The sequence below is a fragment of the Corythoichthys intestinalis genome, chromosome 3, assembly GCF_030265065.1.
Source record: "Corythoichthys intestinalis isolate RoL2023-P3 chromosome 3, ASM3026506v1, whole genome shotgun sequence".
NCBI classification, from domain to species: Eukaryota; Metazoa; Chordata; class Actinopteri; order Syngnathiformes; family Syngnathidae; genus Corythoichthys; species Corythoichthys intestinalis.
In genome coordinates this window covers 24,169,439-24,185,068 of record NC_080397.1, presented here as the reverse complement: position 1 = coordinate 24,185,068, position 15,630 = coordinate 24,169,439, and the positions used below count along the sequence as shown (strand labels likewise).

Sequence of the window (15,630 nt, the reverse complement as noted above, 5' to 3'; positions counted from 1 at the left end):
CACTGGTACACTAGGGTTGGGTTGCCAAATCAATAATACTGTATTACGAAGTGTCGAGAGTTAGATTGTCTGTGTTGTTAGATTCAGTGTGCCTCCGTTCGAGGTGAGTAAATGAATCCAATTCTATTATTTCTTTGATGATGAAACATTATTACTTAACACGGAGCGCTACGCTAGTTAGCGATTTTGCTAATCAGTGTCTTTAGTGTCCGTTTGTATTGCGTTTTGGGGAAGCATATTAGCACTGGAGTTACTGTTAGATAGTTGTTTCATTTCTATTTATAAAGAAATCAACCACATAAACCCATTCATATAACAGCTTCGAGTCTCCTTTCAACACAAACTCCCATTCAAACTGTAAACTGTCATACTAGAGAGTGTGCTTTAAAATAGGGTTTGGATTGTATTTATGAACAACTGTTTGATAAAGAAAACGGATTCATTACAGTCTAACTCTTCTGTATTTGATTTTGTTGTTTAATTTGTTTAAAGAAAATGAATGAGTCATTGACGCAATTTACACTATCATTCAAAAGTTAACCGTAGTGCATCATTTGGGATTTTTTATTATGTAGTATGTACTAAAGTTGCACCGATACCGATACCAGTATCGGCAGGGGGCGCTGATCCGGCCCGAATTGGTGGAATCGGTATCGACGATTACCAATGTTTAGGGCGCCGATACCATCTACTGGGATCACTTGAGCGCAAATGAACTGTCCCCCCCACATTAGCTAACTTCCCAAATCCCTATTGCATGACATCCGTATGACTTTGTTTCGAAATTACCAAACGAATATTACACCTTCATCTTCAATATTAAAGATGTTCGCTATAACACATGTCCGCGATGTTACGCTGCCTTTCTGACATGGCATTCTCAAACGGTTAGCATGCGTAAGCTAACACCTGCTGTTGTAGCGCCGATGGGATCAGAAAGGTAAAGACCGTGAGAGACTAAGCAAACTCATGGTTTCATGATGAACAATGAGTGGCAAATTAAGAGCGCCGTACTTCAAACTCGTCCTGTTTATGAAAGTCGACTGTCATATGCTTGTGTTGTGCAGTAATGAGCAGAAGTGACTTCTGTGGCCAGAAAACACTCAAGCGGCGCAGTGCGCACACTAGATATCATCAGATAGCAACCTAGATATCTTATGTTAGATCCCATGCCAACTCTCGCGCAAACACACTAGATATCATCAAATAGCAACCTAGATGTGCTACTTTAGATCCCATGCCATTAGCTGCGTGAGCCCAGAGGGACGCGTAGTCCATATACTACATTGATGAATTAGAAACCGCCATGACTGAATGGAAGTTAACCAGGCCAAATCAATCCATACCAGTGAATATAGATAATGCTGCAAATACTGTTAATTCAGCACATGTTACAGATGGACTCAGACCACAAATAGGATGTTTTGCATATATGGTAAATATAGCTGCTAAGAGATCTGCAGCAATCAACGGTGTGCCCCACTTTACAAACAGTAAAGATTGCTCTCAGCACTTTTATACAAAATTTCTTCAGATCAGTAAGAAGTAAGCACATAAATATTATGCACTAAAATGCTTGTTTATATGATGGCAGTTATTTTTGCTTGTTGGCAAATAAAAAAAGAAAGAATAATAATAATAATAACAGTTGTATTTTCTGTTTCAGAGCATTAAATGTATTGAATTGTATCGAAAATCGTACCGAATCGTGACTTAACTGTATCGTTGCATCCCTTATACGTACATACAATGGGTTTTCCCATTGGCAGTGTATCAAATACTTGTTCTCCCCACTGTATTTTTTTTTCTTTCTTTTTTTTGCAAACAGTGGTATCGGAATGGTATCGGTATCGGCCAATACTGCACAGCCAGGTATCTGTATCGGGCCCAAAAAATGGTATAGGTGCAACATTAGTATGTACACTACGACGTTTGTGTATACCAGCGCGTTGCCCACAAGAAAAAAATGTCAATAAGCAGCCATTTTTTTTTTGACTCGAATGAACAGGACTTTTGACCGATTTGTGTACTGAGAAGATCTTTTTATGTTTTATACTCAGAACTTTTATTAAAAACTATTAAAAACAGGTTTTATGTACTTAAAACAATACAGTTGTAGACTACAGTTAAGTCAGGAAGCTTGTAATAATTTTTTTTGAAGGAACTAGTCATCCATTTTGTCTTGTGTCTTTGTTACTTACAACATGCCAAAAACAACTTTAAGAACAAAAAAAAAGACATTTACCTGATTAATCATTTAATTAATCGTACATTAATCGATTAAAAAAATAATCGTTAGTTGCAGTCCTAGTTAACACACAAAGGGCGCCGTTTTCCTACGATGACTATACCTAGGCAGAGTGGCGTTTTAGACTAGCTTTTGGACTTGTTTGCTCCCAATTTACAGGCTTTATTCGATTTCTTTCAACTGATAGTCTTCTATCTGATGGAAGGATAAACTTGTTTGCTCAGTGAAAGGTGGACTCGTACTTAATAAAAGGAAGTACCAGAACATACCTACGGGCAGCGTGGACTGCACTGGCATAAAAAACATTTGTGTCACATTTTACATAATAAAATAATAAGTGATGCAAGGACAATGGAATGAGAATGTTAACATGAAAACAGAAAAAAAGGACCAGTGTGAAATGAAATTAGTGTCATTTCATTTTCAATGTGAAAAGCAACAGCAAACATAGTAAATATATCAAATAAAATTTACGATTAGATAAGATTACGTTGTATTTATTTATTTGCAACAAAAATGACCATGCTTTTATTATGAAGGCCTGACTTTACTGGTTATAGAATGTTTATGCTGATGATGCTGAATTTTTCCCATCGGACCAGGAGGGAGGTGAATAAAAACATACATTGTGGAATGAATGGAGCCTGTTTGAAGCCCTTGACACACAAGGCAACATACACTATTAAGGTCGACGAAGACGAGGGAAATGATCCCACTGGACCATGATTTTTGCAGATGACATTGTGATATGCAGTGAAAGCAGGAAGCAGGCAAAGGAACGTAAGAAAGTCAAAGGCATATACACCAGAAAGGAATGTACATGAAAGAAGGAGAGGCTGTTGATCGATTAAGTGTAGGAAGGCTTTTTGGCAGTCAGTGTTTAGCACGAGGACCTGACAGATAGTTTTAAGATGGAAAGGATGAGAAATGTTTTCCATTAGCTGAGAACACCAGAGTCATTTTCAACCAGTATGCCGTGGCACATTATTGTACCATAAGAGATCATCAGGGATCATCAGGTGTGCTGACGTAAATGATAAACCGTCGCAAACTTGGACAAAAAAATACTTTTATTATAAAAGAAAATATATATAGTGTTAATCTATGCCAGTGGTTTTTAAACTGGGTTCGATTTATCGATTGGAATACATATGTGAAAATCGTGGGGTTCAGTACCTTTAAAAAAATTAAGAACCACCGATCTATGGCAATGACAAATAGTAACGCTAAAAAGATTAAATGCTGTTACGCTAGATCAGGGGTTGGGAACCTATGGCTTGTGAGCCAGATATGGCTCTTTGACGGCTGCATCTGGCTAACAGAAGAATTTTTAATGATTAAAAAAAAAAGTTTCGTTATACTCCTCCGCTGGGGAAAAAATATGGTGGATCCTACCAGACTGAAGGATGTCAAACCGAAGTTTCGCGTGCGTCTCGCTCCTGCGCACAGTTCAATGGTTCGTCTTTGGATTAGCTCGCCATCTTGTATCCCGGTTGGAATTTCTCTCTCCAACAACTTTTCAGTCACTTCTGAATCTAGCTTTAATAGCCTATCGAATTCACAAAAATACATAAATAAATAAACTAATTCGCACACTAAAGAGCTCTAAGTATGATTAAAAATAAAGTTATCGTCGAGTGAAGTCGACAAAAGTGCAGTGACGCACGTTATAAACCGACAGAGCAGGTGGCTAGGCTAGGCAAAAAGGAGACATTTTGCGACGTCATACGTTCAATTAATCACCATTTCTCGGTTTACAACAATCGTGTGACAGAAATATCATGAACTGATACTTTTAGCATACACTGGCTCAAATAATATGAACTAAAACATTAAACAAATATAAGTAAGTATATTTTTGAACTCACCAAGTCCCTTTCAGCAAGCAGTTTGTCACCAAGATGAACAGTGCTTGTGAATAATCCAAAATACACCTTTCACAGTTAAAACAAAAGTTTTAGTGTCATAGTTTTAATGAAATTTTAATCTTTTTAGCAGTAACCCTAAGTGGACTTACCGCTTCCCTTCCTCAATCACGAATGAGCAAACCGGTGAAAGTGCGCATTCTACAGGTTAGTGCATTTCGCCAATTGAGATTTTCAAAATAAAAGCGTAGCGGAAAATTTAAACTTTTTATTTCTTTTAAATCAAATAATTGTTAGTTTACTGATTATATCAGGTTTTGAATATTTTTTAAACATAGATTTTTAAACAACTTTCCAATTTAATGTTTAATAATGGTAATCTTTTTAATCGTTGTCTTAATCAATGGCTCTTAATTTGGTAACTATGTTAACCTGGGTTACACCTGCATTAAGCTTAACTCCACAAGTATCTACCAGACTACAAAGCCATCAGCAAAACCATGCATCACCAGAAGCTGCATTACTAGTAAAAAATACTCATCATTGATTAGCAACAGCATAGCAATGTTATTAAAAAGAATTCAGAGACTTATTGTACTTTAAAAGTGTTAAAATTATATTAAATTCACACATTACTTGTATTTCTAAACATATTGAATAGCTCTCACAGAATTACATTTAAAAATATGTGGTGTTCATGGCTCTCTCAGCCAAAAAGGTTTCTGACCCCTGCGCTAGATGGAAGGCACCAGATTAACCTGTGTAGCCACATGTTGCGCCACTCTGACATTAAGCTGAAAAATGTTTATACTGTATGATTCCTGGAGCAATATTGTACCATTTGAGATACTTATTCTGGTCTTATAACATTTGTGTCTTGTCTTGTATTTGACAAAATCATCCCCTGGTTAATATCCATGCACGCCAGCATATTAGGAACAGATGACGTCCATTCTTTAAAATGATGATGTCTCTGTAGTTAACATCTAAATGGTTGGGTGTGTCATGGGTAATCTATTTTGATATCCTCAACAATTTCAGACAACACTCCTGGCAATCTAAAAACACAGAAGAAAAATCAAAATAACAAATCCTAGTGTTACAGCAACAATACTGTGGAACGTATAATCAGTGCGTTACAGCAACATTAGCAGGAGACATTGAAGTAATATGACGCATGTCAAATTGTCAAATGACTGAACACTTGGAAAAACCTTGAGTGGCTTTTAAAGATAAAGACACGATGCTTTCACAAGTGCTACTGTACTATACAAACTCAGGCAGAAAAAAAAATTAAATCAAGAAAACACATTAAAAAAAGGGGGGGACACGCTAAATTAGCAGGCTCTTTAAATGTTTTCGAAACAGAGTGTGTCGGGATGCAAGAACATCACAAACCCAAAAAACATTAAGGTCATGTTTTTACAGAATGCGTGCATGTAGACATTTGTGGTGTGATTGCATAATCGCTAGCCCTGGTAATTTTTGTCACTGTGTGGGTGTATGACAGGTCTGTGGTTGTCTGAGAACAACACACTTGTTAAATTGAAATGTTTTTCTGACCGAAAAGACACGCCCACAATACAAATGTGAGAGGATGTGATGACACACTAAAGTGGAGCACAAAGAGGAGGTGGCGCATGTCAGAAATAACTACCTAAAGCCCAAAAATAAACCCCTAACCTCTACAGGAACCTTTTCTTATTTAATATCCCGTGTGTTTCTTAGTTCTTACTATTTCAAATTGAGTGTTTGTGTTAAGAAAACAGAAGAGGGTGTAACGCTAAACACAGCTCAAGGCAAAGCAACAAACGCATCGGATGGTAAAAATAGATAGAGGAAAATCCCTGACTTCTTCAAGTTTGTACATCAAGACATGCCTAAACATCTATCCAAATAGGGAAATGAAAGTAACACAAAATGCTACATGTTGTAGATTAAAAATGGAGATGCTTATTTAGATCGGGAGGGGGGGCATCTTACAGTAAGTGATTGGACCAACACAAGAGTGTGACAAGTGCATGGGGTGTTTTAAGCCATGTTTTGGTAATTCGATGGACGTACGTTTCCATGCGCCTTGGACAGGGTTTGTACGTCGTTTTCATGGCCAAATGCGAGTATCTGATCGTCAACGTTCTACGTGCAGCTTTTGGAGAAACAAGCTTTAATGCACTTAGGAAGTGACGCGGGCTTCGTCTGAATCTCAGACAGAGAAAGGAGAAAGACTGAGTCAGATTGAACAGGTACAGAAACTATTAGGCATGTGCATGTATGATATTCTGAAGGTATGATAACCTTAAGCCAACATATCACGGCTTCATGGTATCACGGTATTGCAATTACAGCTCTAAAATTCTAAAATGTGTTACTTTGAGATATCTGTAATTTAAAAAAAAAAAAAAAAAAAAACTTTTACATTGAACAGAATTTTTATTTTTCAAAACATATTAGCAAATTGGAACATAAGTATAATGTTAAGCTAAAATAAATAAATAAATAAATAAATAAAAACACATTTTCCCCCCAAAATTAAAATAAAGTCAGTCCTTTAGGTGAGCCTAAACCCGCAGCCACAGCTCAAAATTTTTACCATCAGAACAAAAATGATTGCATATTTTTCCATAAAAAGCACGTGTGTATATCATGTTTACATAATACACACGCTCTCTTTCTCAACACAGACAGTTGCCAGAGAGAAAAACACACCATGTTTTACCACCGCTAGACACACTAAACATGCTGGAGTTAACTCTTGTAGCTGGTCGGAAACATTTATGACAGTGTTTACTAACCTTTAATTTTGTGTAAATGCAAAATCATATTGGAGGTATTGCCTCCTCGACAGCCACCCTTCGCAAACATGTTTTACATGTCGGTTGGCACTCCTCCTCTAAGCCGCAGCCTTCTGTAACTTTTCTGTAGCTGAAGTATTCCCATACCAGCGATTTCGTTTTGTTTGATGGGGGAAATAAGTTCAGGAATTTCACCTCCTCCAGCCATCGTGTAGGACAGCTGATTTAATAACACTGAGCGACAACCGGTGGGGGAAACATGAGTCTTAAAGCAGCAAGCGAGGGATTTCTCCATGCATTTTTAGAACATGAAAAATAGCTAATACCTTAGGGATTGTATGAAGGTAAATTTTTGAGGTTTTGAAACCTTAACATTTTTATATCACGGGATACCTTGAAACCGGTAATCGGCACATGTCTAGAAACTATAAAGAGTGTGTGCTTATTTCATTAGCTAATTTTTCCATTTCAAGTATATCAGTGTAGCGTGACTGATGTAACGTTCATCACGCAATGGCTGTGCTTGTAGGTGTTGACATATTTTGTGTTTAAACATTATTTTCTCCATTATCAGAGGTCTAAGAAATGCACGATTTGCATACTTATTTACTCTGTGCACTGTCCTTTACATGAATACTAGGGGCTGTCAAGAAGAGTGCGAAATTTCCGATTCTTAGATTATTCGCGATTCGGTCGAGGAAGATTCGCAAATACAGTGGTACCTCTACATACGATCACTTCGACACACGATCTTTTCGACATCCGACGTAAAATTTGAGCCGCCATTTGTTTCTACATCCGACGAGTTGCTCGAAATACGACGACATGACAGCACTGCAAACGAACCCACGGGTGATTTTCTTATGTGAGAAATCAACACAGTTTTCAAAAAAAGTTAATACAGTTGGAGAAACAAGGAAAAAAGTGATGCTTACCTTTGAAATGAAGATGCAAGTTATAGAAAAATATGAGCTTGGGGTGCGCGTCCCTGAACCGGCTCAACAATACAGCTCCATGGTCCTCTTATGACCACCGTTCGCCACTATTTATAAGTTAAGGTGACAATTATTATTGTGGTAACATTGCCAAGGAAATCGCCAGCTTTGTCACGTTTTTATCATTTATTTAAGAACTTATCCAACACAAAACGCTCATTGTCTTAAGCAGTTGACTGCTCTCAGGAAAACGAAAGTATTATCTCTACCGCACCGACCTATCTCACTGGAGACGTCACCTTCGCGGTGCGTTCAGGGACAGTAAAAAGTGTCCGCCATATTAGAATCCGATTCGTTACATTATTTTCAGGAATAATTATTAATTCTTCTTCTTCTTCTTCTATTATTCTGAATTATTTATTTATAACTTATTTGTTTTTCTATGTTTAATTGCCATTTGTAACAGTGCCAGTAGTATTTATTAAGAATTTAGTGTATGTTTTTAGGCTTTGGAACGAATTAATGGAATTATAATGTATTCCTATGGGAAAATCCTGCTCGACATACGACCATTTCGACTTACAAACAAGGTCCTGGAACGAATTAAATTCGTATGTAGAGGTACCACTGTATCCAAATTCCGGTTATTGAAACACTAAAACACAATCAATGCAGTCTTCGGGACGCAATGAGGAACAGACCGACAACTTACGGCGCTAGATAAAAAAACAATAATACCTGATTGCGGGCGACAGTGCTTTAAACAACGCCCACGTTGCTACAAGCTACGTCCACGTAATGCTACGGTAGATATCACATGTATATAGAACTAGATGTGAAATCACAGACTCGGCAGCATTAGTAAACAGCAGTCATCTTAAAGCAGTGGACTTCTCTGAAAGGCTGTTGTAGTGAACCTTCCGAGCGAACCTAATTCTTATCTAAAATATTCCTAAATCGGCAAAATCTTGACTTGAATCTATCCTTAAATGATGAAACAGCTATAAAACTTTCACATGTCGAAAGTAGACAGAAGGGAAATTATGGCATAACGGGAGCAATTTTAACAACTTAAACGGTTGATTCACAACAATAACTTAATTGAATGTAGTTTGAAGCTGCTGATACAGAATGGGGACTTAAGTATTTTATTTACTGTTTTGAAATGTTAACTTGATAGTAAAATAGTAGTTTATTTAAGCCTGAGAGGATTTTTGTAGAATTTTTTAAACTAATGTACGAAACATTAAAAGCAGCTAATAGCCTTAGGGTGCATCAATAATCAATTTATAATCGTATCATAGCCTCTGAAACGTAATCGTAATCGAATTGTTAGGTGCCCCAAGATTCCCACCTCTAGCGCTCTCTATTGCTTAAACTCCCGAAATGTTGGTCCAATGCAGGCCAGTTCAGCTCATTAGGCAGACTAGGGAAATGCTAGGCGTGCAACTGCGTAACGCAGAAAGATTTTATGAATGATCACCAAAACCTGCCAGTTATTTTTTCAGTTAAGGGTCAAAATAAACGCAAAACAAAGAGAATTATAATCGGCATATTTAAAACAACAAAATAAATTGACGTTAGAGTCCTGTATGTTTTTACTGTATGTACTGTAATTATTTTGACACTGAATGGAACATACCTCTTCATGATCTGGATCTCTAGACACCATCTTTCTTTGTTTCTCTCACTCAGCTCCTGCCGGCACTGTTTAATGGCAATTTGCTCTTCGGTATCCTTCAAACACACAGTAAAGAAAAGGTTGCAATAATTCAAAGGCTAACCTATCAAACAGATTCCAATCATGTGTTCTTATTAACAGAAAATTGCAATAGACATGATTAACAGGTAATGTACTCTACTACCACTATATCAAAACTCATCGGATAAACGTGATTGCCAATGTCTTTGAAGTTACAATCCGTCAAAGAGGTGATGAGCAATACACTTGTACGTTTATCATTCCCTGTTTCTCACGGCGTCATCATGGTCCAATCGCTTCCCGTAACATGACCTGCGCCCTAATAATAACACGCAGCATTGTCATCAATACGGGAAGAAGGAAGTTTAATCATCAGCGGTGCCTGCTACATGTACTTTATGTTCTGCTTGGGCCAGGCCTTTTATTACATCCTGAAGTACGGTGGCACAGCTTCAAGTTGCCAGTCAGATTTCATTTATTGTAATTATTTTTAAAATGACGACAGATTTAATAATCAGCTTTGAGAATGTTAAAACAGATGTATAAAAAGCATTTGAACACTTTTGGTGAGGTGCAACAATATTTACTTGATGAATTTTGAGTTCAAGTCCTATAACGCCACAGCAATTTTTCATGCATCTGCACAAAATAAGGGTGAACCTTTTTGTTGAATGCTTTATGTCAGCCTTTTGTGTAGTAGGAGGAAGCCAGAGGACTCAGAGAAAACTGTTCTGAGTTCTGAGTATGTTGAAAATAGTGGGATCATTGTAAAATGTACTTCTTGTATATCAGAAAATCACTGTTCAACTTGAATGTTAGCATGACTTGGTTATAGATATACAGTGCCTTGCAAAAGTATTCGGCCCCCTTGAATCTTGCAACCTTTCACCACATTTCAGGCTTCAAACTTAAAGATATAAAATTTAATTTTTTTGTCAAGAATCAACAACAAGTGGGACACAATCGTGAAGTGGAACAACATTTATTGGATAATTTAAACTTTTTTAACAAATAAAAAACTGAAAAGTGGGGTGTGCAATATTATTTGGCCCCTTTACTTTCAGTGCAGCAAACTCACTCCAGAAGTTCAGTGAGGATCTCTGAATGATCCTATGTTGTCCTAAATGACCGATGATGATAAATAGAATCCACCTGTGTGTAATCAAGTCTCCGTATAAATGCACCTGCTCTGTGATAGTCTCAGGGTTCTGTTTAAAGTGCAGAGAGCATTATGAAAACCAAGGAACACACCAGGCAGGTCCGAGATACTGTTGTGGAGACGTTTAAAGCCGGATTTGGATACAAAAAGATTTCCCAAGCTTTAAACATCTCAAGGAGCACTGTGCAAGCCATCATATTGAAATGGAAGGAGCATCAGACCACTGCAAATCTACCATGACCCGGCCGTCCTTCCAAACTTTCTTCTCAAACAAGGAGAAAACTGATCAGAGATGCAGCCAAGAGGCCCATGATCACTCTGGATGAACTGCAGAGATCTACAGCTGAGGTGGGAGAGTCTGTCCATAGGACAACAATCAGTCGTACACTGCACAAATCTGGCCTTTATGGAAGAGTGGCAAGAAGAAAGCCATTTCTCAAAGATATCCATAAAAAGTCTCGTTTAAAGTTTGCCACAAGCCACCTGGGAGACACACCAAATATGTGGAAGAGGATGCTCTGGTCAGATGAAACCAAAATTGAACTTTTTGGCCACAATGCAAAACGATATGTTTGGCGTAAAAGCAACACAGTTCATCACCCTGAACACACCATCCCCACTGTCAAACATGGTGGTGGCAGCATCATGGTTTGGACCTGCTTTTCTTCAGCAGGGACAGGGAAGATGGTTAAAATTGACGGGAAGATGGATGCAGCCAAATACAGGAACATTCTGGAAGAAAACCTGTTAGTATCTGCACAAGACCTGAGACTGGGACGGAGATTTATCTTCCAACAGGACATTGATCCAAAACATAAAGCCAAATCTACAATGGAATGGTTAAAAAATAAACGTATCCAGGTGTTAGAATGGCCAAGTCAAAGTCCAGACCTGAATCCAATCGAGAATCTGTGGAAAGAGCTGAAGACTGCTGTTCACAAACACTCTCCATCCAACCTCACTGAGCTCGAGCTGTTTTGCAAGGAAGAATGGGCAAGAATGTCAGTCTCTCGATGTGCAAAACTGATAGAAACATACCCCAAGCGACTAGCAGCTGTAATTGGAGCAAAAGGTGGCGCTACAAAGTATTAACGCAAGGGGGCCGAATAATATTGCACGCCCCACTTTTAAGTTTTTTATTTTTTAAAAAAGTTTAAATTATCCAATAAATTTTGTTCCACTTCACGATTGTGTCCCACTTCTTGTTGATTCTTGACAAAAAATTAAAATTTTATATCTTTATGTTTGAAGCCTGAAATGTGGCGAAAGGTTGCAAGGTTCAAGGGGGGCGAATACTTTTGCAAGGCACTGTATATAAGTATGAATTCAAATGTTCTATGTTCTTCAGAGCGATAATATGGAATTTTGAATGATGCGGTCAAAGGACTACCGTAATTTCTGGACTATTGGGCGCCCCTGATTACAAGCCTCACCCAGTACATTTTTAAAGGAAAAAACATTTTGTACATACATAAGCCTCTCCTGCCTATAAGCCGCGTGTGCCCACTTAGTAAAAGAGGCATTGAGAAATACGTAGTTTTCAAAATTTTAATAACACAGCTTTTCGTTCCAAACAGCGCCGGCAAACACGGCAGTTATATAGCAGCGGCACGGAAGTTACATCGCATCAGCATGGCGGTGCAGCACTAATTGTGCTGGTTAATAAAAACATAAAAGTCTTTGTTAGCAATCTTCATCTTTCTCCTGTGCATTCAAACCATGGAAGTCTTCACCCTCAGTGTCGGATATGATGACGCTCAGATGCACTTCGCCACACACCTACTCTGTCTCTCCCTCGCCGTCGCCTTCAATGTCTCCCATATTGAGGCATATTCACTCTTAGCCCGTGCTGTCCTCCTCGTCACGCAGCAGAATGGCCCCTTCGAAACCCGTTGATGATGGCGGACTCTTTCACAGCGCTTCACCATGCCAGGCTCCCCCGGCAAACCTGTGCAAAAGCTGCTCTGTGCATGCGGTGAGTCTAGGCAAACAATCTCTCGCCGCTCGTCATCAAAGCTTCCCATACAACTCGGATGGCCAATTTAATTTCTTCGAGCATTTTCCATGATGCAGGTATGCAAAATCTACTCATGCACACAGGCAGATGCACAACGCACAAAGTTAAACTACCGGTAATAGTGCAAACTAGCATCTTTCTCCACACATATATTCCACGTGTCTCACTCCCACATTCCATGCTCGAGCGCCCCTCGCGGCCGTCAGAAAAATACACAAATTGGCCGCATCACTGCACACGCCGCAGGACCCAAAATGAGGGAAAAAGTAGCGGCTTGTAGTCCGGAAATTACGGTAATAATTATTTTAGAAATTCATTGTTGGTATCTGATTATATTGTAGTGCTGCAACGATTAATAGATTAACTCGAGTAATTCCATTAGAAAAGAGCTTCGAATCAGATTTTGCTGCTTCGAGTATTTGTTTAATTAAAGTGGGGTTGTAATGGTTTGTCTTGAAAGTGTTTGATTTTAGTTTTATTGATTTGGGTGGTTACACTGCCCTCTAGTGGCAACAGTGAATATGACATAACTCTTTTAACTTGGCTGGATCCAGCTGCTCCCTGTTAAGACCATCATAAGGTAAGTTTTTGTTTGAGCTCATATGTTTGTTTATGTTTATTCGTAATTTAGTTTAGAGGTTAACATTTAGTGGACTTTTGCTAAGCAAGTTAGCCAATTGTTTTTTTGTTGTACTTCAATCCTCATTCATTAAATTTTTTTTATACCGTTTGCGGCTAAACTAAGCTAAGGTATTTCAATTAGGGCTGAACGATATTGGAAAAAAACTAACAATGTGACTTTTTGGCGGTTTGCGAGATATACTGGACTGTCTCAGGAAATTAGAATACACAATATTCTAATTTTTTGAGACAGTCCTGTGTATATATACAGGACTGTCTCAGGAAATTAGAATACACAATATTCTAATTTCCTGACTGTCTCAGGAAATTAGAATATTGTGTATTCTAATTTCCTGACTGTCTCAGGAAATTAGAATATTGTGTATTCTAATTTCCTGAGACACTCCTGTATATATACACAGGACTGTCTCAAAAAATTAGAATATTGTGTATTCTAATTTTCTGAGACAGTCCAGTATTGCAATATTAAAACTAGAAGAATTTTCAACAGATGACTTGAATAGATCCGTTTGGGAAGACTTTGGTTGACTCACCATGACCACATTGTATTGTATTGTATTCCTATAATGCTGTTTATTCTAGGCTAAGGGGGTTCATCTGTGAATGATGAAGATTGGTGCATTTAAAAGGGATCCAGGAGGCCATGTCTCTGCACACTTGCTGCTTTTATGAAGCAAACAAAAAAACAAAACAAAAAAACAATCGCACATCCTGCGATTGGACTATTGTGCATGCGCACATTGCGATGGCAATATTTAAACGACAGATTGTGCAGGCCTAATTTTAATTTATTTTAAAACGCATTTATTGTGCTTGTGAAATGAAAGTGCAAATAAGCACAGTTTGAATGCTCTTTTGAAAGTGCAATCTTAGCAAGCCTTTGTTTTACACATTCCAAAATATATTCTGCAACACATTAATTCCTAATCCAATTACTCGATTATTCGAACTAATTGATAGACGAATCGATTACTTAAATAATCAATAGCTGTAACCCTATCATACTTTGATCTATTCAGTGACTGAATGTAGTCATTTTAAATCCATGATTAGTCACCCATTTCCAGTAAAAGAATCAGCATGGCGCAGAAAATTTATTTGCAATTTGTGGCGTGTTACTCCTTTGTCTGTTTTTAAATATTTACACTACAAAACGTACAAACTGTTTAAAGTAAGAAAGGCTCTTATCGCGAAATATGCTCAACATATACACACCTGAAAATGACTAACACAAGCAAAGCACAGGCATAAAGAGAGGAAGGGGAAGGTCTGGTTAGAGTGTGTGCTCATACTTCCATACTCTACATCCCATAATGCTCTCATCCTATGAGTAGGAGTGATGTCACTATAAGGCAGGGGTCCCCAAACTACGGCCCGCGGGCCGGATACGGCCCGCCTCCACATTTGGTCCGGCCTCCTCAACAATATTTATTTATTTATTATTATTATTTTATTTTTTTCAATAGTGTTATTTATTTCCTGGATTTTTTTCTGTGAAGAACGCAGAGAGGGTTATTTGGTTATTATCTATTTAATTGATAGTGTTATTATTATTTATTATTATATGATTGTAACGGGTACACGCAGGTCCATGTGGAGCGTGGAAACCTCCCTGCCGATTCCTTCATGTAAGGACGCTAGCGGCTGTGCCGTTGGCTCGAGCTTATTGGTGCAGTGGTTACCGATCTTGCCTGCCGTGTGGAAGCGTCGTTGGCGCGCGGGTTCGCGTGATAATATATATATTTAAATTTTATTTACTTTTGTTCCGTGAATAATCCAGAATGGGTTATTTGATTGTGGCTTTCTGAAAAACAATAAATTTTTACCTTTAGGCACTCCTGCAATCGTCACACTTTTTCTGTTACAAACTGACCCGGCCCCTCATCAGAGAAGGGAAAAGTTATGTGGCCCTCACAGGAAAAAGTTTGAGGACCACTGCTATAAGGATTTCAATCAGATAACATTCCCATCTTCGTTGGTTTGATGTCAGTTTATTTCCTAACAAGCAAGAGTGTACTCCAGCAAACTACAGGTTGAAGGCTGTAGCTAACTTGTAATCTGCAGGCAATACAGACACCATTAAGTCAGCAGTTAATTAATCAGCCCTCGATAGATACTGGCCCATGCTACAAAGTTACCGAGTTTCAAGATGATCAATTCAAGAATGACAGCGATAGAGCACTTCAAGGTTAGATTCCACAAGGTGAACAACTACTTGAGGAGTTCCTCGACAGGTCTTTAGCCTCTAAAAAGAAATCCTCTTAATTTAA

General features: G+C 38.2%; 1 protein-coding gene across 5 annotated transcripts in view; it reads right to left on the bottom strand.

The window, feature by feature from the left end:
• The window catches only part of ikbkb (inhibitor of nuclear factor kappa B kinase subunit beta), a 94,116-nt gene that overhangs the window by 54,216 nt on the left and 24,270 nt on the right, over nucleotides 1–15,630 (bottom strand). For 4 of the 5 annotated variants that reach the window (XR_009062673.1, XM_057831073.1, XM_057831074.1 and 1 more), the window contains one exon: nucleotides 9,483–9,577. Coding sequence is in view for 4 of the 5 variants with exons in the window: in XM_057831073.1 (XP_057687056.1) it covers nucleotides 9,483–9,577 (95 nt within the window). In the remaining variant the exon portion in view is untranslated. Of the gene's footprint in view, nucleotides 1–9,482; nucleotides 9,578–12,480; nucleotides 13,474–15,630 lie in introns of those variants that run through there. The other variant, XM_057831075.1, reaches the window with a different exon arrangement.